Source organism: Phocoena sinus, chromosome 4 (assembly GCF_008692025.1).
Source record: "Phocoena sinus isolate mPhoSin1 chromosome 4, mPhoSin1.pri, whole genome shotgun sequence".
NCBI classification, from domain to species: Eukaryota; Metazoa; Chordata; class Mammalia; order Artiodactyla; family Phocoenidae; genus Phocoena; species Phocoena sinus.
In genome coordinates, this window is record NC_045766.1 from 138,361,873 (window position 1) to 138,387,252 (window position 25,380).

Below are 25,380 nucleotides of genomic sequence, written 5' to 3' on the forward strand. Positions count from 1 at the left end.
AATGGAGGATTCTTTGAATATATTCTGAACTAATGTATTGTGTTGGCCAAAAAGTTCGTTTGGGTTTTTCCCTAAGATGTTATGAAGTTTTTGGCCAACGCAATAATTCAATCGTAGTGAAGATATCATTAAATATATGCATATAGATATACATAATGTGTATATATGTATATATATATATACATATATGTATGCATATGTACAATGTATAATAATATTATATGTTGCATTATAATATGTATTATATATTATTATATATTATAATATACATATATTCTTGAAAGTAGAGTTAAAGTGCAGGAGAGAGTAAGAAATACCATTTAGGAAAGAACTTTCAGGGTCTACAGCTTTTAAAAAGTGATCCTTTTCTGGTTGACTGAGCCCAAGTAAGGAAGAAAATGATCTCTCCTACCCTCCACTGTCCTTCATGAGATGAAATCTTGATGAATTTCCTACCCTGGAATCACTTCAAAATCATGAATTTTAGAAGGTCTGCTGGGTTATAAAGGAGAAGGGTGACAAGAAAAATTGGTAGGCAAAGTGTATATTCCTTTTCTTCTCACTCCCCCTTCAAAGGGGTTCCACCTTGTTTTTCTCTTTCCTTTTAAGGGGCTCGGTGTTCACATTCTGCCTCTTTGTTATCAAAGCCTCCCAAGAAGAAGGCGTTGAGTTTTTCAGAGTGTTACTTATCTATCTTCTATCCAACCACAGTCCCTAGTTCTTAGTACTTAGTAAGCATTCAATAAATCCCCATCCTCCTTCCCTTCCTCCTTTCTTCCCTCTCAGGAATTAACAGTCTATTGGTAATAGGAGAAAACAGTTGCCACGGAGTGTCAGAACACATGACATGTCATGCTGGGCTATTTGTATGTTGAATCTCACATTGATTGTGAAAGACAAGGCTTAGTCTCTTATCTCCTGTCAGGCATCAGGAGTGGGTGGGAAGCTTGGGTGACCTGAAAATCCTTTCCTCACAGCATTTAGTTCACATCAGGGAAGCAGTGTCTCCTCGCCATTATCCAGACTGGTTTGGGTCCCAGGCTAAGAATCAAAGGTTGGGTCTCAGATGGCCAAGGCACCAGCTTATTCATCATCAGTGGCCCAAGCTGCTGTATCCTTAGTGAACTTAATTTTGGATTGAGGATTTAGAAAGATGAAAGACATCCACTGCAATCAACTAGAGACTGTCCATAATTATAAAAACCCTTACCGTCTCAGTATAGCATTATGTAATTAAAATTGACAAATAATCAACACATGATATAATTACTTAAAAATTACTATTACTTTCATTGTGGTCATCATTATGAAATATGCTATGTCCAGAGGTTTATCATTTAATTTTTTTTTTAACATTTAGGTGCTTCCACTCTATAGCATACACCTGACAGTAACCATTTCCCCTTGAATCTTGTTTAAATTTATAAAATTCAATGACTGTCGACTACAAGACTTTTAATAAAATGTGGGTGTAAATTTTTGACTTCAGCCACTGTCTGCTGGGCAGCTACACACCTTTACAGCTGTAACAGGCATTGGTGGGATACGAGGTCTTTGTTGTGGGAACCTTAGGAAACCTCAAGGTTTTTAAATTTGCCAATGCCCTGTGAATATTTTGCTCAATTCTGGGGACCTGGTTACCAAAGATGGCACCTGGCCCGGATAATAGCCTATGGCCACAGTCAAGGCAAAAACATGAATTAAAAAAAAAATCCATAGAGTCCTTTCTTTTCCAAACAGAAGATGGATCTGAAGCAGGCAGAGATCAGAGTAACATATTCATGGTGAAACTTCAGGTGACTTTTCAATTTCAATTTACCTTCAATGTTGGGTGAAGAATTGGCCACCAAGCTGGGTTCTGACCCCTCACTTTGCTGGCTTTCAAGGAGCCCAGCAGATCTTGTTGGAAGCTGGAAGGACTTGACACCCACTGGGTGAAAGCACCAGCTGAGTCTGACATCTGAAGAACTCCTCTTGGATGACCTGTCCTGCGCCTGATTCACAGTTTTGCCCCTGGCTGGAATGGTCTCCAGGTTTAGCTTCAGGCCACAGTGATTTTCTCAGTTTTTGGCATGAATTGAAATCAGTAATAATAATGGGGTGTAGTGAGACATGGCTGGAGCCACCTGGCAGGGGTGGAATCGGTAGAGTTACTAGCACACCTGTGCTTACCTGGAAAGCACAGCCATTAGAACTCCGTGGACCCTGCAGGACCTGTTAAGTTAAAACAGGGGCACAGATATGAATGTATTCATTCATTCAACATGCTTTTGCTGTGATCCACCACCGTGGATAAAATATGTCTTCTGAGATGTTTTGCTATGTAATTAAAAGAAAATTTCTCTACCCTCAGCTGACTGCCCACTTATTACAAGCAATCCCTGACATAGTTGAATTCTAACGCACTTGGATAGTCACTTGGGGTTGATGGCAATGGAATTTGATATATGTGTCCACTTCCAGAGGTTAAAGAGCATTGAGAGCCACCCACATTCCCATTTAACTTTTGTGTTTCAACTTCCTCTCCCTCTCCCTTTGAGAAATGAATGCAATTTATTTGTTTTCCCTTTTAGAATAATTTCCAAGGAGCCGTATACAGGGTTCAAATTGTCTTTAAAGCTCATGGGTTTAAAGTAGACAAGATCAAGTATAACCTCTTCAGCTGTATCAACCCCAATTCCTGCACTTACATTAAGAATAATGCCCCATCCTTGTTTTCCATTTTAGTAAAAAGATCAGGAAAATGATGCGAATGTGGGGGCCAATATAAGCCATGTCTTGGTTGGACGTACTATGTCCTCCTGGTTCAGAGAGGACTTCGGGGTCCAGGGCTTGAGCCCTTCTCTCTCCCTGAAATAGTTTAGGCCCTGGCTTCGGAGTGAATCAGGAAGACAGGAGAGTACTTATAATTCACTTTCAGAGAGTCAGAGTATTGACAGTTTGACATTCTCTAAGAAACAGATCTCCCATTGAGATCCACAATTGCCTGGCAATATGCCAAGGAAATATCTATTTAGCCCAAATTTCTAAAGTCACTTCCCTCAACTAAATGGTTATTCAGTTAAAGTTAGAATAAAAGGGATGGATTAGATATGTTAAGTTTTACTTTTAATATTGAAGGGGTAGCTTTTCATACGTATCTTTTTCTGTATTGTAAATAACGACAACAAAACAGATTCTGTGAGCAACCTTGTAAGAACAGTCTCATTAATGACTAGCTATACTCTGTTTATGTTCCATTTTGTTTTCCGGCTTCTATTAAAAAGTGTTAATGATCGGGCTTCCCTGGTGGCATAGTGGTTGAGACTCCGCCTGCCGATGCAGGGGACACGGGTTTGTGTCCCGGTCCGGGAGGATCCCACATGCCGCGGAGCGGCTGGGCCCGTGAGCCATGGCCGCTGAGCCTGCGCATCCGGAGCCTGTGCTCCACAACGGGAGAGGCCACAACAGTGAGAGGCCCGCATACCGCAAAAAAAAAAAAAAGTGTTAATGATCAACAGATGAATGGATAAAGAAGATGTGGTACATATATACAATGGAATACTACTCAGCCATTAAAAAGAATGAAATAATGCCTTTTGTAGCAACATGGATGCAACTAGAGATTATCATCTTAAGTGAAGTAAGTCAGAAAGAGAAAGACAAATACCCTATGATATCACTTATATGTGGAATCTAAAATATGACACAAATGAACCTATCTAGGAAACAGAAACAGGCTCACGGACACAGAGGACAGACTTGTGGTTGCCAAGGGGGAGGGGTGGAGTGGGAGGGTGGGGTTAGCAGATGGAAGCTATTATATACAGGATAGATAAACGACAAGGTCCTACTGTATAGCACAGGGGACTATATTCAGTATCCTGTGATAAACCATATTGGAAAAGAATATAAAAAAAGAATACATATATATATGTACGTATGTATGTATAACTGAATCACTTTGCTGTACAGCAGAAATTAGCCCAACATTGTAAATCAATTAAAGAAAAGGGTTAATGGGTAGGGAGAAACATTCCTATGATACTCTCTGTTGTGACAGCAGGAAATTAATAACATTAATCCAATTTGGAATGCTATCAGATCAACTATTTAAATGTGATAATCTTTCCTTCTGAAATTGACGGTGCCAAGTGCTATGTCATAGGTATTTTCTTGCTTCTTGAGGACAGAATAGATGTTTCAGGCAGCACTCCAGTAATGACTAGTTCAATGACATCTAAGCAGGGGTGGGGTGTAAATACTGTGGTCTCTTGATGAATGTCACCGACTGGGGGGTGGTGTCTCAAATGCCTCTTTCACAAGGAGGGGGCCCCGGGTCGGTACCTGAGCTGGAGGTGAAGGAGCATGTAGGTCTGGGCTGTGATGGATGAGTCCTCAAGACAGAATCCTGGGTGATGGCTTGGACCTGACAGCCACGGTCCAAATGGCCAAATCCCGTGGGCAAGAAGCAAGTGTGAGGCGAGGTGTGTTGCGTGGCTCTTGGGCAGGACAGGGGAGGCCGGGGCAGCCATACGCAGGGTGCAGGAGCTGTGCATAGAGCGTTGGGCCTCTCTACTGGGCAGACCTGCTTCCCTGAGCCCCTCAGGCAATTGTAAGCAGGAGGGATCCGGGGAGGGTGGATGCCACAGCACAGCTGATAATTCAAAATGAATCGATCGGCGATTTGGGAAGAAAAGCAGAAACCCTATCACGTGAGCTGAAACAGAGCTCCCAGAGCCACAGATGAACACTGTTGGGCCAGCTGCTGGGCCAGCAGCACCCTTCCTGCCAGAGAGACTTGGAAGGGAAGTGTAGGGAAGGTTCCGGAGGGAGAAAGCTCCAAGCTGGGCGGCAGATGTGGCAAGCCCAGGACTCCAGCCTCAGGTAGCCGTGTGCCCTCAGGCTTTCCCTTTCTGAGACGAGGCCGACTGGATCCACGGCTGCCCTGCTGTGTGTTTACCCTGGTGGTTTTCACCTTCCCACCCCGATGGCTCTTTCAGCACCTATGAGCTCACGTTCCACCAAAGAGGGAAGGGTTGTGGGGTGTTCTGGGCAAGGGATGATGGGGCACCATAAGGACTTTTCCATACTGTCTGATTATAGAATAAGGAGCCAAGTTTTAGTGGATTTTGCTGTATATAATTTTAGATAAAGCACAACCGATCAAGTGGCAGGTGTGTCAGGGTCTGTGTTCTAGGTGTCAGTGCAATAAAGGTTGCAGACTGTTAGTGAGGATGAAAACACTGTGTCCCTTTATTATCACTCTGACGTGGTCCACAAGGATAGAAGCAGCTTACATGGTGTTATGGCCTCAGCTGTGTCCCCTCCCCCCAAATTCACGTTGAAGCCCCAAACCCCAACGTGCCTGTACTTGGAGGTGGGTCCTATTCGGAGGAAACAAAGGTTCAATGTGGTCATAAGCATGAGGCCTTAATCCCACAGGATTGGTGTCTCTTTAAGAAGAGGGAGGAAGTCCTCGCTTCCAGCACAAAGAAGAAAGGCCCTTTGAGGACACAAGGAGAAGGTGGCCATCTGCAAATCAGGAAGAGAGCTCTCACTAGAAACCGAATCTGCCACCACTAGCCCCATCTGGGATTTCCAGCCTCCAGAACTGTGAGAAAATAAATGTCTGTTGTTGAAGCTGCCCAGCCTGTGGTATTTTTAATGGCAGCTCTACACCACTAATACGTGTAGCCTATATATACATAACACCATCATGATGGGGGTGATGCTACGGAGAGAAAGCCACCTAAGATGGGGTCATAAAAAGCACCAGGATTGAGGCATCATGAAAACGCACACTACAACCGCATGCAGCCTTGCTACATGCACCCCAAATTTGGTTCTAGGCATTATGGCAACCACAAGGGAGACCTGGCTAGATACAGAACTTACAGCACCCATCACATAAAAGGAAATCAATTCCTAAGCAAAAGTCCAGCTATTCTTAGTGCTGTGACATGAAGAAATGTCTCCTGAGAGCTTGCAACAAACTGGTGGGTCTGCGAACTCTAGTCAACATAGCCTTCTAGGAGACACAAGGTCCATTTCACGGGGCTGGTTATACTTCACGCAGCTCAGTAAAACCCTTTTGCAGCAGACTTCTAAGTCCAGGGTTATTCTGTGCTTCTCTGGTAGGTGCAAAAGCTGGGTTATAGACCTTCTGGAAGAATGTGGGGTCTGCATAACTTCAGGCAGTCCTCCCCATATGCTTCACTCCAGACCAACTTTCTGATAAATATTGGAGGAAGTGAGCTCGAGATTTCTCCCTGACAAGTTTCTGGAGTGCAGAGTTTCTGAACTGGTTTAGTTCAGAAACATACATTTAGCAGCCAGCGGAGTTAGGGTAGAATTGACATTTTCCTTTGTAATAGGAGGAGCCTAATATGGCTATCTGTTCTGCACACCTAGTGCCCAAGTCTTGGTGCTAAAGACCATACTCTACTAAACGGAAAAAAATCTTTGGAGAAATGTCTGATTCCATAGCAGGGACTGGAACAACTCAAATGTGAGCCTGGAGCATCTTTTTGTGCCATAAAGGAAGAAAGCCCAAAAGAATTATGGGGAAATGTTCAAAGGATAAGAAGCCTGCCAGTAGGGGGTCCCATTGGCCAAATCTCAAATACTTGGAGCATCACAAATAATTAATGGTAGAAGCAGATTGTAATCCATTGGATAAAATAAGACTCAGTGAGTCCATACTGATATAGGTAGGTAGGTAGATAGATAGATAGGTAACGCAGGGAGAAAAGCTCTTCCTTAGTGTTGAAAGCCAGCACCTAAATGTAGAAAGAATCATGGAGTTAGAAAATTGCCATTTGATAGCCATCCTAGTAATAGTTGATTTGGGTAAGAATCATCAACGGATGCTAAAATGAAAGTTTGCCGAGGAACAGGATATTTACATGGTCTCGAAGTGTCTATCCGCAAGATGCTTTTTACAAAGTGAAAAGCAATAACTTTACAATGAAGAAAGCTGGTAGGCACCCCTACCCAACACCACATGCCTCCTGATCTGACGTACAGAGAGGGGCCCGGCTTCACTTCTATTGTATTCTTGTCAAAAATGCAAAACCTGAATCTAACCACAAGGCAACAAGAGAAAAATCCATATTAAGGGACGTTTTACAAAGTAAGCGGCCTCTACTCTTCTAAAAAAGTCAGTGTTTGGAAAGTTAAAGGCACACAGAGGAGCTCCACTAGGTCACAGGAGATTGAGACATGACAACAAAGTACAGCCTGTGACTTTCTTTGATAATAAATTATTTGGAAAATTGGCAAAAGCTGAATCGTCTTTAGATTAGATAATAGCCTTGTATCAATATCAATTTTCTGATTTTGATGATTAGACTGTGGTTTTGTAAGGCTGTCTTTGCATTTACAAAATATACACTGAAGAATTTAGGGTTAAAGTGGCAGCTTGTCTACAGTTTACTTTCAAATGGTTTAAAAAATCTCAAGTTCATATACATGCGTAAGCACATGGATCTATGTTGATACCTATATGTAGATTGAGCAAATGTGGTAAAATGTGGAAGACGGTTCCTGCTGTTCCTGACTCGTGATATATAGCACGGCTAACGGGATCAACGTGGGGATCCGAAATGGGTGAGGGATACTGAGTGTCTATAACTGACCTCATAACAGATTCTGGCCCCGACAACTGTCAAATTGTTAGCAAAGAACTCCTGGCATGTTTGGGATCCATAGGGGAAGCTCAGGAGGTACGCTTGACAGGTCCCCGAGCTATCACCAATGTGCACTGTGGTCTCCTGTTCTCAGTATAGTGCCACGGGGACCGGAGAGAGAGAAGACAAGAAGCTTAGGGTCCACTCGGGAGATGACAATGCCACTTGGAAAAGGAGGGGACATTACAGGACCTGGTCAGGGGTGAGGCTGCGTCATGTGAAGTCCTTGTGGAGGAAGGGGTGCTTGTTGGACTTTACAGGGTGTGGAGAATTCAGAATGGGAGGAAAAGAAGCCACAGAAAGCAGTGTGGGGAAGACGGGGAACAAAAGCGAACCAGGAGAGAAGCTGAGGCTTTCCCGTGTGTGTTTTCCAGTGAAAATCCATTCTAGGGAAAATGATTTCTGTCAAGGCAAGTTCCAATGTGCAACTGTTTTTCAAGAGTTTGTTATGATTATTCTGAACCAACCTCCTGCGATTAGGTAGCAATACAGCCAAAGCAGGTTGTGGGTCTTGGTGAGGACTTCCTTCTACCATATTTGGTTGGGTCAATGGCAGTTGTGTTGACAGCAAGTTGTTTGATTGGAGCCATTTCCAATGAATTTGTTAAGGACAACTTTCTTTGTGGACTGAGTCCCATAATCTGATAGAGGGTGGGGTTGTGTGGATGTGTAATTCATAGCAAAGGTTGAGTGTCTTCATTGATGGCTAATCGCTATATGTTCCCCTCAGCCTCCTAAGAAAATGGGAGTGCGAGTGGGAGGGGGCAGAGGGGAGTTGGGACCAAGAAAGGCTCTTTCGGGGTGGAATGGAGTTTAGGGCCTTCAACCTCCAAATGAATTGATGTTAAGAATAAATGTTGACGTAAAAACAAACTTCTAGTTACCAAAGGGGAACGGGTCGGGGGGGAGGGATAAATTAGGAATTTGGGATTAACAGATACATACTCCTATATATGAAATAGATAAACAACAAAGACCTACTATAAAGCACAGGGAACTATATTCAATATCTTATAATAATGTGTAATAGAAAAGAATCTGTATAACTGATTCACTTTGCTATACACCAGAAACATTGTATATTAACCATACGTCAATAAAAAATAAATCAATAAATACATATTTTAACTTAACAAAAGAACAAATGTTGTTGGGAGAGAGTTATATAACTTTAAGTAGGGGGAGTAATTTTCAGCCAAAGAAAAACAGAGCAAGCACAAAAGGAAGTGTCAGTGCGAACCCTCCCGAAACAAAGATACTCACATTCTTTAATTTTTTTCCCTTTAAACCATGATGTTAATAATAGCACTGTTTACTGATGAATCTCTGCTTTTGAACAGAAGTTCAATTTTAGCTCTCTCTCAAAGGTCAGGAACCCTCTGCCCCCCATTATCTTCTCCTTCTGGGGGATTGCAAATGCAAAGAGCAAATGTAAGTGATTTCCTCTCTCCTGGGTTCTGGCCGCTCCCCCTTCTCCCTGGAGGTGCCATGCTTGCTGCTGTCACTGGTACTTATTATGTGGCACACATCTGAAGTGGGATTCTGGCTGGGAGTACAAGAGCAGAGCTCCTGTACCCGCTGGTGCACCTCCCCATTAAAAATGTTCTCTGTATATACATTATTCCATTTTGTATACTAACTTGTTTTTATGTCCAGTCCCATCGCCTAGAACAGGAGAGAGCTAAAAGCAGTTTTGGCATTTTTAAATGGTTGGAAAATATCCCAAAGGAGAATAATATTTTATGACACGTGAAAATTATGTGTCCATAAATAAAATTTTATTAGGACACAGCCACGGTCCTTTGGAAACATATTGCCTGTGGCTGCTTGAACTCCAAGGCAGCAGAGTTGAATAGTTGTATGAGTAGTTGTAATAGAGACATCACAGAGTCTGAAGTATTTACTACCTGGTCCTTTACAGAAAACATTTTGCCACCCTCCTGCTCTAAAATGTGAGTTCCCTCAGGGCAGGACTGTGTTTGTCTAACTTTGCCCAATGCCAGGTACATGGGAGGTTCTGGAATATCCCTGCCTGCGGACTGAGTATGCCTCAGCCTCAGACACTTTGCCTGTAGAGTTCTTACCTTCAGAAAGCCCACTTAGGATGCTTCAGATGTGGGCTGGTGTGTCCTGATCTAGCACCTACCCTCATCCTTCATCACTGCAGAAGGTGAGGGGTATATAGTGAGAGACCCTTTATTCATTTATGGATTAGAAACTTGGGTAAAGGAATCTCCCTTTCCCATGATTGGCTCTTCTGAGCTATCTGCTTGGTCCTTTGGCAGAGTGGAGGAGATTTGTGAGCAGAGCCAGACAACATCAGAGGGAAATATCCCTGCGTGGGATGAGGGGGAATGAAAGTAATGGGGGACTCTTGTTATGGGAGCCCCATCTCCTGTCCCCACTGAGCCTCCAGTGGACTAGACCTACTTTAGAAAGGGGACCAGAGATAGGTCTACTTGGAAGAGCCCGTTGTGTAATTTAAGACCAAATTCTGGGACAAGTTTGCCTTTTGGATCTCTGCTTTAAACTATCTGTATTTACATTGGATAGACTTTATAAGATGCCTGGTGAATACTGGATGGGGAAAGGATCTTGTAAAATAAACAGGCTCTTTAAATAAAAAGTCTTTAATTTTTATTTATTTATTTTTATTTATTTATTATTTTTTTGCGGTACGCGGGCCTCTCACTGCTGTGGCCTCTCCCGTTGCGGAGCACAGGCTCCGGACGCGCAGGCTCAGTGGCCACGGCTCACGGGCCCAGCCGCTCCACGGCATGTGGGACCTTCCCGGACCGGGGCACGAACCCGCGTCCCCTGCGTCGGCAGGCGGACTCTCAACCACTGCGCCACCAGGGAAGCCCTAATTTTTAAATTAAATGATATAACAGCCTCATTGGGAAGGCAGATGTAGTCCTTGGCTCTCAGTAGAGTTGAGATAAGATGGTGCCAGGTGAAAAGGAAATGCTGCCAGGCGTCTAAGACACATTTAGAAAGGCCAGACCTTGCTTTTTACAAAACCATCAATGTATTCATTCTTTTTATTGGGCACCTACCACGTGGTAAATTGTGCTAGTTGTTGGGGTAGAAAAAAAGGGCATAATCTTTATCCTCAAAATATAGTCTGTTGGGGACACCCAGCCATGTGATCAGTCATCCACAATGCAGTCAGATATCATGGAGATTTGTAGAAGTGCAGGGGAAGCAGAGAGGGAGGATGCCAGAGTTTGCCAAGCAGTCAGGAAGGTTTCACAGGAGGCAGCATTTGCAGGGAGATTTGGTGGGTGAGTAGGGGTTATTGGGAAGATAAATGGAGGAGGATATTCTAGGCAGAGATAATGTCAGCGCATGTGCAGACCCGAGGCAAAATAACCCATGGTGCGTTCAGGAATTTCAGTAGCACAAGCAGGTAGTGGGGAAATTGACAGGGCTCCTGGACAGGTGGCAAGACTGTGACATGCAAACGAGATTGGACTTGATTCTTTACCCAGAAACTACTGAGAATATTTGAGCTGGGGAGTGAGGAGATGGGATCTGTAAGTTACAAAGTTTACTCTACTAATTGCAAGGAGGGTAATTGTAGAAATGAGAGTCTATAATTAGGGAAGTCAGTAAGGAAGCAGTGTAATAGCCCAGAGGGAGAGAGTGGTGCTGTGAACCAGTGCAGTGGCCAAGATGCTGGAGAGGAGAGGACGTTTGGATACTAGAGACAGGTACGAGATGGAATGGATAAGTTTAGCTCGGGCCACCACATACGGTTGTGCAGGTTGTACACTGCACAACTCACTAAATCTAAGTGGTACAGATATATTTATGACACAAATTTCCCAGCAGATGGCAGTAGAGTTGAGGAGGGATGGCTTTTCCTCATTTGCACAAAGGAGCCCAGTGGGCTTGGGGAAATGGTTGGGAGAGAGAAGACTGCAGTGCCCAAGGGAGGGGAGAGCATAAATGACAACCACGTTTCTGACCTGGGCAACCAAAGACTATTGGTTAACACACAAGTCCACAGGATACCATCAGCTGGTGACACGTTCTGCACCGAGTGACAGAGGCACAGTGATGGGAGCTGGTTTCTATCTGGTGGGCAGAGAAGACCTCCCTGTACAAGAGCTCTGTGCTCAGAACGGAGAGCCCACGTGGCTGCAGCGTGGTGAGTTGGGTGGGAAAGTGGCTGGAGGTGAAAGCAGACAAGCGTGCTGGAGCCAGACCAGAAGGGCCTTGCAGGCCATGGCAGGGAATCTGGATTTTCCAAGTGCAGCCAGAATCCATGGGAGGGTTTTAAGCACGGGAATGACTTGCTCTGGTTTACATTTTTCTTAACATCACTCTGGCTGCTGTGTGCAAAACGGATTTGTGTAGGGTGGTCACAGTTAAACAGGGAGACCCAGTTGAATGCCGTGGGCTCCACATTATGACAATCTGTGGCAGTAGCCACAGAGATAGACATATTTTGGAAGTCACATCTATAGGACTTCTGGACGGTAAGGGCAAGAGATGAATCAAGGATGCTCCCGAAGTTTCTGATGTAAGTCATTACGTGTTTGCTGATGATATTTATGAACATGGGGAAGATGGAGAGGAAAGCAGATTCTAGGGGATGCTAGGATATCTAGTTTCTGCTTTGGTCACATTAGTTGTACAAGTATCTAAATAGGGATGCCAAGTAGGCAGCTGGATCTTTGAATTCAGAGCTCAGGGGAGAGGTTAGGACCAGAGATAGAAATTTGATGTCACATGCGAAAAAGATGGTAATTAAAGCCAAGGTCCTGGCTGAAATAACAGAAAAGGATAATTAATGGAGGCTAGGGCTCTGGATGGAATGGGCCGTGAGATTTTGGGGAAAAAGAGAAATAGCTTGAAGATGAGGATGGAAAGGAGCTTTCACTGAAGAAGGAGGGAAAGCAGAAGTAGTGGTGAACGCTGGGGAAGAAAGGCTGGAGAAGGAGGAAGTGGTCAGCATGTTGATGCAAAGAGGCCAAGTAAGATGGGAATAGAGGGTGGCCTCTGGAGCTGGCAGGATGGATGTTGTTGGTGTGTGTCAGTGGTGTGCTAGGAATGGTAGCTCATTTGGAAAGGGAAGTAAAACAGTGGTGATGGAGATACAGACAATTCTTCCTAGAAGTAATGTGGGAAAGACCGTTGAGAAATGGGACAGTACTGGAAAGGGACACGGTACCAGGAGAAGTCTAGCTTTGTTTTTGTTTGTTCTCAAAAATGATAGATATTAGGAAATATTTTTATGTTGCTGGAAATAAACTATTAAGAAAAAAATTGATGATGGAGGAAAGAAGATGGTATAGTCTAAAAGTCTTTGAGAGGGCTGAAGGGATGTGGTCCAGGTTTGGCCCCAGGTTGGACAGGGCTCCGGACAGTGGTGAAAGGCCCAGGCGGCGGAGGCGGGGGTGTGGCGGTGAGATAGGGACCGGCGGAAAGGCCAGTGTTCCAGTCTGATTGCTTCTATTTTCTCAGCAAGGTGTGAAGCCAGGTTGTTATCTAAGAGGGAGTGATGTTGCAGGATTGAAGAGAGAGGAGGATGTGGGGCTCATGATCTTGGTGGATGGGAAAATAAAGAGACTAAGCATTTAAATGTAAATGCATATGCCTCGGGTCCATCTGTGGATTTTGTTTCATCATAAGAAGACACCCCAGCCTTCCCTGGTGGCGCAGTGGTTAAGAATCCGCCTGCCAATGCAGGGGACACGGATTCGGGCCCTGGTCCGGGAAGATCCCACATGCCGCGGAGCAGCTAAGCCTGCGAGCCACAACTACTGAACCTGCGCTCTAGAGCCCGTAAGCCACAACTACTGAAGCCCACGTGCCTAGAACCTGTGCTCCTCAACAAGAGAAGCCACCACAATAAGAAGCCTGCGCACCGCAATGAAAAGTAGCCCCTGCTCGCCACAACTAGAGAAAGCCCGCACGCAGCAACAAAGACCCAACGCAGCCAGAAATAAATAAATTTAATAAAAAAATTTAAAAAAAAGGAAGACACCCCAGGGCGGGGCCCATGAGAAACACTGAAGGCCATGGCACATTTTTGCCTAACATCTTCCCCGTCTCCTGTTTACTAGGCCATCTCCTGCCCAGGTTACAGATGCTCCTCGTTCATGAGATGCCCCCTTCCACCTGGGTGAACATGTATTGGAGTGAACTCAAGGAAAGGAAGTGCCACTGTGTCATTCCACTCTTCAACATGGCAATAGAGGACACTTTGATTTGCTGACACGGGAGCTCCAAGTGCACCCAGCTAGTCTCTTTGATGTCAGGAGTGAGCATTTCTGGTCACAGGTGAGGCTTTTGCGAAGTCATCCACCAAACACAGGGGGTGACTCTGTGCCAGGTCCCCGCAGCAGCAGAGGCTTTGAGCTGGTACTGGAGACATCCCTGCCCTTCCTTGTTCTTGGTCTGGTTTGCTGATGGCCAGTGAAGCTGCCAGCCTCCTCCCAGGTAGCTGTGACCCATTTGTTTTTAGCTTCATGAATGTGGCTTCTTTCTTCCCCCAGCCTTGGGGGCTGACACAGGATCTGCAGGTGAGGCTGGACATGCTGAGGTCCCTCTGGGTGAACATAAAGGACTCATGCTGTAAAGACCCAGGGAGGTGTTTGGAAATCTTTCTTGCCCCATGTTGGACCTTGTGGGTTCTTAAGGGTTTCTGTAAGAATCGTAGACATTTTGTTTTGCAGTGTCATTTTTGTTCTCCTTAGGTTGTACACCTTTTCCAACTTTGGGGAGAGAGACAACATATATAACCAAGTATCTAAAGCAAATACTTTATGACTAATACTTTGTTACTACTTTAGCTCTCTGAGTTGTATTAAAGATACTTCATTGAGGGCCGATGTGAATGTAGCATTAGTTCCTTTCAGGCTCAACATTCAGTCTTGTCTCCTTGGAGCTCCCTGCTGTGTGCTCTTCTCTAATATCATTACCCACCAGCCTCTCCTTTAACCATCAGCTTTCACAGATTTCTATTAATATTCACCCTATAGAAACTATGCTTGAGAAAATGTAAAAGAAAATGTATTTACTTCGCAAATGTTTAATTAAAATCGTCTAAGGATGGCCTCAGTGACAAGAGAAAAATTATCATCATCCTCAAACCCCCAAAAGGGTCTTATTGGATGTTTTGCAGTGAAATGGAAACCCCAACAGGGTTTACTTGGGCTGGTCAAAGCCTAAATCGTTTTATTATTGTGATTTCTGGCAGGAAGCTCAGCGTCAAAATTGATTCTTCCCTTTCAGTGTTAAACTTTCTTTTTTTTCTCCCCTAAGGGTTTTGGCACTGGCTGCTTGGTTGCACTTTGGGTTATACTTGGCATGGCACCAGGCTGTTTTAGATGGGGTTGGCCCAGTGTCAAGTGGCATGGTTGCCTGATAACGTAGAACTGGGCAGAATCTGAGAGTATGAACAAGTAGGTGCCCTTTCAAGAGACTCAGGGCCAACTGTTATGAAAGAGCAGATTGCCTGTACCTGCCTCCTGCGGTCTGGTGAGGGGAGCCTGATGGGGAGGCCAAGGCCAGTAATCGAAAGGGAATGTATCATTGAGTGGCAATCGTCCACACACTAATGACCTTTAATCAACAACCACTACTTTCAGTGTGCTATTGTGTACTATGCCTTCCCTGGAGAGGCACAAGGGAGACAGACTGGGAAGGTGGGCAGCCCTGAGATGGAATCTTGCCTTACTACTTCACCAGTTGTGTGACCTCGGGCAAGTTACTCTCCCCAACTCCCTACTCCAGAATCAACCTCCTCATTTGTTAAATGGGGATGGTATCTACCTTTCAGAATTGCTTTGAGGATTGAAAATAATATATGGAAAGCATCTAATAAAGCAATTGGCATTCAATAGGCACCTAATGAAAGATGGATGAGAATAGTATGATTTACAGAGTCATAGATTCACTCTCTAAATTTATTGAGCACATACTATGGTCCCATGATGAATGACTTGCCTGTATTATCTCATGGAATCTCCTTATAAATATAAGTATCATTCCCATTTTTCAGAATGGAAAAAGGTTTGGTGAAGTTAAGGAAAGTGATGCGTCCAATCACATGGACAGTTGGGAGTGGAGGCAGAATTTGAATTCAGCCTGTCTGACCTCAGAGTCTTAAGCAGTGAACAGAGAGCTTAAAGGAGGGAGGAGAAGCTTTGCAAAGTAGCTAGACAAAAATTCATTTCATGGCAAGTCTGGGGCTGTGAGCAGTATACAACAGCCAACCTGTCAAAATGTTTGCATGAAATTTTGTGTCAGGCCAAAGAGGTTAGTTAATATTGTGGTAACAAACAACCCAAATTTCAGTGGCTTAACCCAACCTAAGGTTATTTCTCAGTCATGCTACAAGTCCCAAGTGAGACGGCAAGGGTCTTCTCTTCAAAGCCGGTCAAGGGTCCAGAATGATGGAAACTTCACTGTGACATGTGCTTCCGTGAGAACTACAGAAAGGAAGGGAATTATCCTGTTTAGCTTGTAAGGTTTCCAGCGGCGTGATACCCATGACATACGCATATACTGTTGGGACAAATGTAAGTCACATGACCGTGTCCAACAGAAACAGGGAAATGTGATCCTGACGTGTTTAGAAGGACGAAAGCTGGACATATTTCACAAACAACACTGATGACTACCACATATTTTAAAAACCCTAACTTGCAAAAAGTTTTTAACTTGGTCTAGGGGTTTTCAAAACCACTTGGGTACCTGTGGTAGATTGTATTATTTTGTTCTGAATTATTTATTCCAAGTCCCTGTGAGAGAATTACATTTCCCCATTCCATGGACATCAGGCACTGCCATATGACTTGCTATGACTAATAAATGGCAAGCAGAAGCGAGGTGTTTTGTCATTTCTTTTTTCTCCCTGCCATGAGAATGGCATGTCCTAAGTAGGGCTGCTCCTTTTGTCTGTATCTTGGAGTCAACAGGATGTGAACAGAGTTGAAACTGGCATGTAATAGGAATGAGAAATAAACCTTTGTGCTTTAAGCCCTTGGAGGTATTCGTTACTGCAACATGCCTAGCCAAACCAGACTGTACAGTATCTTTTATCATTCTCAGTAAATAGAGAACAATGGAATTGGCCATATAGAAATTCACATTTACTGTCCACTTTGTTGAAGTATATCTATACTTTCACGCAGGAGTATCTCTAAGGGCTTATTATGTAAATAAATATTATTCAGTTGAATTAACAGCACAAAAATACATTCTCCAAATTGGGGCATCAGCTGACACCAGAGCATTCTTATAAAAACCTAGGAGGGGGATTGGGGACATAGAAATCTTGTTTTCAAATGCAGACTCTTGGTCCTGTCCTCCCTGAGCAGCTGCCTTAGAAGACTTGAGAATAATCTATATTCATGTCCCCTTTGGGCAGAAATTATAATGATGAAATGTTACTATCTATAGGAATGCAAAGTCTATTCTGAGCCCAGTGATCCTCATTAATTCAGAGCTCATCATTCGTGGTAGGTAACTGGGAAGAGGCCAGGCTGGCATTTACTCTCACGTTGTGAGTGTGCATTTCTTGCACTGGCTATCGCAGGTTGACATTTGCCATTTTGACTGTTCAGAGTGCCTTCTGAGGAGAGTCAGTTGTCATCGTGTGGAGACGCTAGCTGCACAGTCCCTGGAAACAGTGGAGCCAGTCCCTGGGACTGACCCTCCCAAATGCCTGGCTTCCCTCCTCCCTACTGCATTTCCCCTGTGCAGTCTATGGGGGAAGGAATGATCTGATCTAACAGAATCCGTGAAGCTGAAAGGTCACCAACGATGTAGGTACCATTGTTGTTCCCATTTTAGAGGGGCAAAACTGAGGCCTTAGAGAAGTTAAGCAAGACAGTGAATACAGCAACTGTGGTTTGAACCCAGGATTGCCTGACAGTATAAATGACACAAAGAAGTACAGATAAGCTGAGCTATGGCCAAGAGAGATTACTTTTAAAAAAGAGGAGTACTAAATAATTAATAGAACAACCAAACTCACTTACAAAGTGAGTTGGTGTAAAACACAGGAGCAAGGGTGTGCTTAACTGGGGAAGAAGCCCCTCTGGCTTCTGGCTGTTTAGCTATTTAGCAGAGGGGTGTGTGTGTGTGTGTGTTTATGTATGTGTGTGTGTTTGCATGTGTGAATAAGTTATATGGTTTTCCCCAATGATCCTCTTCTGGTCATTAGAAATTGTCAGGTAGAACTGCTTCACTGGCATCATGCCGTCAGCACTCATATTAGTGAATGCCCTGGGAAATAATAAAGCTCGATTTATTTAAGGATGCACTAATTAGAGGCTTCCCACTCTTTGATACTCATCTCTTAATCTGAATGGTGCAGTTTCTTCCCAACATGAGTACTGACTTCAGAGTTTGAGTCAGAGCTAACTTTTAGATGCTAGTCTATTTTTTACCTTGGGTTTGAACTTTAAATTGTATATATTGTTCGGCCATTCCTGACTTCTACTGAACATCTATTTTATGAGCTCCTCACAGCCCATTTGGAGAAGGAAGAACAATGGATTTTCTGCTATTGATGTTTTAATAATGAAAAGTTTGATAATTATCCAGTATTTTTGTCTTTTCAACCACAATAGTATATGGTGACCTCAATACACTGCTATCTAAGTTATGAGATCCTAAGTGCCTTCTAAGTTATGAGAAATGGTTAACAGAGGTATAATGTTTAACAGAGTTACAGTATCTTTCTTCTAGAGGGGCGGTGGAAAAGTATAAAATTCTATGTGTGCTCTACTGCATCCAGCCTCAGATTGTTAGGACCAGAATAGTGTCCTCAAACTGCTTAGAATCACAAAAAGTTTACCATATTTAGGGAGCAGGTATTATCAGTTTTTATCCAGTCACTGACACTACTTCGGTATATTATATTGAGGTAGGCATTTGGGAGGAAGCCCTGAATAAATCACCTGAACCTAATGCTCGAAGAAGAAAGGATGGTTGGATTTCTTGATGTTGATGAGTGGTAGATTTCCATCCAGGAAAAATAAATTCACATGTCTTTGAATTTTTTAAATTGCGCCTTATAGAGATTTACCACGAGATTTTCACCCAAGATCTTAGCATTCCAGATCTTATCAATTAACTCTTTTCCTAGGCTAGGTAGTTGGGGTTACAACTCTTAAAAGAAAAATGGTAAATATGGAGATAATGACTTGCCAGTGGAGAGACTAGCAGCTACTTATCTAAAGGGGAAAATAAGATTTGAAAAATACAATGGCTATGAAATATCATTAGTAGAAACAGCTTAAATGTACTGTGATGCTAACCCTCAACCATCTTAGCTGAGAAGTGCCACCTTTTCAAACTCTGTGATCTCATATTCTCCTCTGTTATAGTGAAGTGGCATTTTGACTATGGCGAAGAAAAGTGGTTCTTGGAAATCAGATTTGACAGAACATTATATTCTTCCAGGAGTATTTTTGTAGACGGTGCTTATTGAATTTTGATTTCAGAACAGTTTTGTGGCAGATCTCATTTTAATATATGCTTGTTAAAAATTCATGTGAATGTAATAAAGAATTTTAAAATGAACTGATAACATTGGAGACCGAAAGAGAAGCCTTAAAGAAAAAGAGCTAATGATGGGAGAAAAGAGAGCCTGTCTGCATGTTAAATACCAGTCATCTTTTCGGGTGCATGCTCTGCAGAATCTTCACGAACCAACAGCATTCATGATGCAAAGAGCACTGAACTTGGAGGCTGGACATCATCAGTGGTTTAGGGTTTCAAGGTCTTGCTCTGCCCGTAACTATCGCACCTTAGCCAGCTCGCTAGTTTTGCTGGGCATCCATGTCCTCACCTGTAAAGTAATTAAGAATAGGGCGAAGACTCTTGCAACTCAAAAATCCTGTGATGTGATTTATGTGACTAAGCTCTCCTCATGTGAATAAAGAACTGAGCTTTCCTGTGGGGAAGGATGGCTTGCCCTCACCTACTTCCGGTTTGCTTGCCTACTTCTGGCACACACTCCCCCTCCTCCATGGTAACCCATAGATACTGACGTCTGGACAGTCAGCCCTGCTTCCTCATCTACAAAATGTTATCTAGTATATCTTCACTAAGTTGGCTTCCTCCCACCCTCCACTTTCCCCAGCTTTCTTCGTAGTATATAAATATTTCAGAAACTCTCTTCTTTGAGAAAAACTTGAGAGATAAAAACCCCACAGGGATGGAAGGGGAGCTCAAAGACTAAGGCTTGGAAGAGATCTCAGCCGATAACAGTGTGTTAACCTGATTTGGATTCAAACAGCAGATTTAAACAAAACTTAAAAAGACATTTATGAGACAAATGGAAGTCAGAGCACTTAGTAGATATTGGATCTTAAGAAATGATCATTAATTGTTTTAGGTGTCATAACAGTGTTATAGTTATGTTTTTTAAATTAATTAATTTAATTTTATTTATTTTTGGCAGCATTGGGTCTTCGTTGCTGCACACAGGCTTTCTCTAGTTGCAGGAGGTGGGGCTACTCTTTGTTGCGGTGCGCGGCCTTCTCATTGCGGTGGCTTCTCTTGTTGTGGAGCACGGGCTCTAGGCGCATGGGCTTCAGCAGTTGTGGCACATGAGATCAGTAGTTGTGGCTCATGGGCTAGAGCACAGGCTCAGTAGTTGTGGCACACGGGCTTAGTTGCTCCGCAGCATGTGGGATCTTCCGGGACCAGGGCTCGAACCCGTGTCCCCTGCATTGGCAGGCGGATTCTTAACCACTGCGCCACCGGGAAGTCCTACAGTTATGTTTTTAAAAGAGTCCTTATCTTTTAGAGGCATATTGATATATTTGCAGGTAAAATATGATGCTGGAGGGGCAGTTAGTGAGTGGGTGACACAGATGAAACAAGTTTGGCCGTGAACTGACAATTATAGAAATTGAATGATGGGTACATGGGAGTTGATTATAGGATTTGGTCTACTTTTATATAAGTTTTATAGTTTCCATAATAAAAAATGCAAAAAAAAAAAGCTTAAAACAGATAATCAGGAAGGACCTACTGTATAGCACAGGAAACTCTACTCAATATTCTATAATAAACTATATGGAAAAAGAATCTGAAAAAGAAGAGGTATATGTATATGTATAACTGAATCACTTTGCCATACACCTGAAACTAACACAACATTGTGAATTGACTATACTCCGATATAAAATAAAAATTAAAAAAAAAAAGCTTAATGGGATTCATTCTAAGGAGACATATTTGCTGAGGTGTTGGAAAGGGCTGCCTGTCATAGTTGCATAATCGTTGGGGGTAAATATGGAAGTTCATCAATCAGAAAGCCTATAGTGAGGAGCTGGCTGGCACCGGGCCCAGCTCTGTGTGGCTGTCATCTAGCCTCTATGCCAATTTGCCCTCTATAAATAACAGTCTATATGAATGCTTTACTATTTAAGGCACACTTGCCACAGCTGCTCGGCATGTTTGTTTACGTAGCTATGAACCCTTCTGTAAACATCACTATCTCCAAATTGCCCCTGTGTCAGGAACATAAAGGGCCCCCTTTAAAAATATATTTATGGGATGAGACACGGCCAGTTCCCAGATGTCTGGGTGGCTGGTGTCAGAATTTTCCAGGGTTTGATTCATTTTCAAAAATAGAACCACATGACTGGAAGGTTCTTGAGAGGTGACACATCCCCCTGACTTGGGGCAGGACCAGACCGAAACCATCCACCAAGAACGTGGGTCTGTCTTTTGTGGGTGTGAGTCTGTCTTTTATGAGGCCAGAGAACTCACTGAATGAAGGACTGGGGCCAGGACCTGCAGAACATCAAAGGTGGGCAAGACTCACCTCCCGCCTTCAAGGAGCTTACTCCCATTTTCTAAAGACAAGCCTGACCCTGAGTGATGTGACAAAGCAGGCTTGGGGCAGCACAACTGGGGTGGGCATATTATGTGTCAACCAGCTGGCCTGTGATGGGCCTGAGCACCCAGTGCACTAAAGGACCTGCCGGGTCAGCCTACTGCGTGGTAGCTCGGATCCCCAGAAAATACCATGTCGGGGTCGCTGTGTGCCCACAACCTGCAAGACAGAAAGAGGGAGGGCATCGCATGGAGGTTGCAGTGGTGGCGATGGTGAGGCTCGTCCTTGAAAGAGGCATCCTAACTGAGGTCACTGAGAGTAGTTTCAGGTCAACTAAGACATATTTGAAAGAAAGCATGAGTCAAGCAGAGGCCCCTTTGTGTTAGCTTGCGGTTTTCACGGCTCCTGATTTCCCATCTAGCCTTCCAATGAATAATTAGATCCTTGTGAATCTGTTTTCCTTAGGGTGCATTTGGTCCACATCTATTTTTTTCCTGTGGCTTTGATTCATTGAAACATTCCCCCCACCCCAAGGGCCTACTTAATACCCATAAATCCCAACTGTGCTTTTCATTCACAAAGAAAAAAAGTGTGCCTCGTTAAATTAAGAGATGAGATGTGCTGGAAAGACTGAACTCTACGAATCCTATCAGGAAAGGATAAAGACGTGTCCAGCTTCCAGACAAACCCAGAACTTTCTAGAGCACTCTTTCCTCCACTTTCCAAAAATTAGAAAATTATTACTTTTAGAAAGTTAATAGTGGTTGCCTTTGATTCTTTTTTTGCTGGCAAGTACCCAGTTTTCTCTATGAAAGCAGTAGAAAGGCCACCGAATGCTCAGAGGTATCCCTAACAACCAACAAAAGGATGTTCCCCTATTTGGAAAGGCTCAGTCATTACAAGCTATCTTCAGAAAGACAGGGTCTGCCCCAGGGAGAATTCCGACTCAGAGACATCACAAAGGTAAGTTGCTTATTCCGGACTGACTTATTTTTAGAGCTTGGGTTTTGATTTGAGGGAACACAGCTCCTGCAATTCGAAGCTCAGATTAACACCAGTAAACAGAGGGTACGTCTCCACTGGCTTTTGCTTCTTGAGCTCAGAGACCGAAGGAGAACAAGGCTTGTCCGCTCCCCTCCCTTCTGTCCTATCCGGAGAGTTTATAGCGAGAAATCTAATATTAAAAGCGCATCATAAGTGGTCAGTTTATGCTGCCAGAGACTGTATCTCAGTGGCCACCACTAGGGGGACCCAGAGTCCAGGTGCTTGGCCGAGGTGGGAGTAGTTTCTGGTCTGTGGGAAAATGACGGAGCTCTCTCATTGAGTTGGTTTCTCCCCGCCCTCCTCCCCCCTCCTTCCTCCTCCCTCCCCTCACACAACTATTGGCTCACGAGGGCACCCCAAAGTCAGGCTCAGGGTACAGATAGCCCAGTGCACATGTGCAGCACTTATTTATAATTTCACAATGATTGTTTTAGATGTTCCTTTTGCCTTATGCAAAGGATCACACTTCACGCAAAGTCTTTTACTCACATTTTCATTGTTTGTTGCATTTTTTAAAAACTATTGCAAAAGTTTTTACCGCTATAAGAGAAATTTGTTAGAGGTAATGACTTTGCCTGTTGGGTCCAGGGAGGCTGAGACATGGGAGCAATGACTTTCATTTGATGGATGACTGAGGTCAGGTTATGGGTGGATGAAGAGTCTGGGGTCTGGCTGGTGGCCGTGCATTTTCAGATTGTGTAAACCTACCTTGAGCCTCAAGTTGAAGACCTCAAAGCACAGAAGGGCAGATTGTATAACTAAAGAGGATCCCAAGACTAATGACTCAGAAGAATAGTAAAGCAAAGCTTGAATTAGTGTTCTAGTTTATACTTTTCCTACAGGCACTATTGTTAGCTTAAGGCAGAGTTTATGGCTCTATTTCATAGAAAGTTACAGATAAATACAGGCAGAACCTCCTTTGCTCCTGGGATGTGTAACACGTATGGAAAATATGAGTGAAGACTTCAATAAAAACAGACCATTTCTCTATTTTTAGAACAGATCATCTTTGTTAAAATACACCAGTAGTTAGCTGTTCAAAGCAGATGGGTCAATAGGATTATGATGAGTGGATATCAATATTTTTTCTTTCCTGTTAGAGTTATTTACTGGGTCTGCATTATTATATCTACTGGGGATTTGGCAGGTAGAGTATAAAGAAAAGATACCAAGTGCTCACTTGATATAAAAGAAAAAGCAAGGCTATGGGTCTTGCAAATGGCTCCCAAAGAAGGGGCAAAATTGTATTTTTATTAAAGCAATTTGTCAGGCTTCCTTTGAAAGGCTTAACTTCTTCCTCCTGGCTTGACAATAAATAACCTCAAGTATTTAATTTAAACAATGCTTTAAAACCATCTAAAAATTGCTTTAGAGAGAGATCAAATTTTAATTTAAGTAAATATTTGAAAATTTAAAATATATTAAGAGGTATTTTAAAAAATTGTTTATTAATTTATTTTCCCAAGAGCTTTTAAAAAGCTAAATTGTTAGACTTTGTGGTGGACATACTTAAGGTTATAGGCCACATACTACTTCATGAATAAAGAGGTGGCGTCAATAAGTGAGTGAGGTTCAGTTTTCCATATTTTGTCAAAAATAAGAATGTGAGGTTCAGTTTAAAATGAGCATCAATCCTACAGATACCCCTGGATGGAGCACACCTTACCTGTAGCTTCCACCATGCCTTCTAGGATGACCACGATTTCCAGTTCCTCTTTGGGCAGCTGGGCCTTGGAGATCTCCCAGAAAGGACTCTGTTGGTTAATTTCGTGGCTAATGATGAGTGGTGATACCAGAAAGAGACGGTCATCGCCGGTGTAATACCCTACGTTGATATCCGTCTGGTTCAAGGGGATGAACTCCCCCTCTGAGGTCTGTTTGGATTTGATCAACTTAGCTCTGATGGAAGCCTCCACGATGTGGGAATTCCTCAGATCCCCTACGCGAAACATCAAGCACAGTTTCCCATCCCTCATGGAGATCACCGCATGGGTGGAAAAAACCAGGGTCTCTGCCCTCTTCTTGGGTTGTGATATTTTTACAAACATGCATCCCACCATGAATGCATTGACAATAGACCCCAAAACAGATTGGATTAAGAGGAGAATAATTCCCTCTGGGCACTTGTCCGTGATGACCCGATAGCCATAACCAATGGTGGTTTCTGTCTCTATGGAGAATAAAAAAGCAGAGACGAACCCATTGAGGTTGGTGACGCAAGGAGTCCATGAAGGGTCCTCTATGTGGTCCATGTCTCCTCGGATGTATGCAATTAGCCACCAGATCATTCCAAAAAAGAGCCACGTCACTGTGTAAACCATGACGAAAATCAACAGGTTGAATCTCCACTTGAGGTCTACTAAGGTGGTGAAGATATCGGTCAGGTAGCGATAGGTCTCCCTCACGTTGCCATGGTGGACGTTGCACTTTCCATCTTTCCGCACGTACCTCTGGATTTTCCTTTTGGTCCGGTCTCGGCTGATGTGTCTTGGCAGGTCGTCCCTGGCCTGCTTAGGCAACTTTGGCTGGTGAATGGCCACAGGGCTCTCAACATCCTGGTCCATGGAGTCACCCTCCAGGACATTAGCTGGTGGTTTGGAAAAAAGAAAAGAAAAGCTGAATGAAAAGCTGGCTCTTTGGAGGTCATGGAAATCCCACTGTGGATGGAATATGGTAGGAAACCATCATTTGACCATTTGTGTAGCTATTAACAGTGTAGATGAAGGCTTTTTTGGGGGGTGCCATCTGAATGGGTTGCCTTGGACTCCTGGCCTCTGTGATCTAGTTTGTGTAAGGACTTCACCACCCTTCTCACAGGGACAGAGCTTAACTGCTGTGAAATTGTCTCCC

At 43.5% G+C, this 25,380-nt stretch overlaps 1 protein-coding gene across 1 annotated transcript in view; it reads right to left on the reverse strand.

Annotated features, from left to right (window-relative positions):
• Positions 1-25,380, reverse strand: part of KCNJ6 (potassium inwardly rectifying channel subfamily J member 6) — a 91,675-nt gene that overhangs the window by 64,417 nt on the left and 1,878 nt on the right. The window contains exon 2 of the mRNA XM_032629456.1: positions 24,197-25,117. Within this exon, the coding sequence (XP_032485347.1) occupies positions 24,197-25,117 (921 nt within the window). The remainder of the gene's footprint in view (positions 1-24,196; positions 25,118-25,380) is intronic.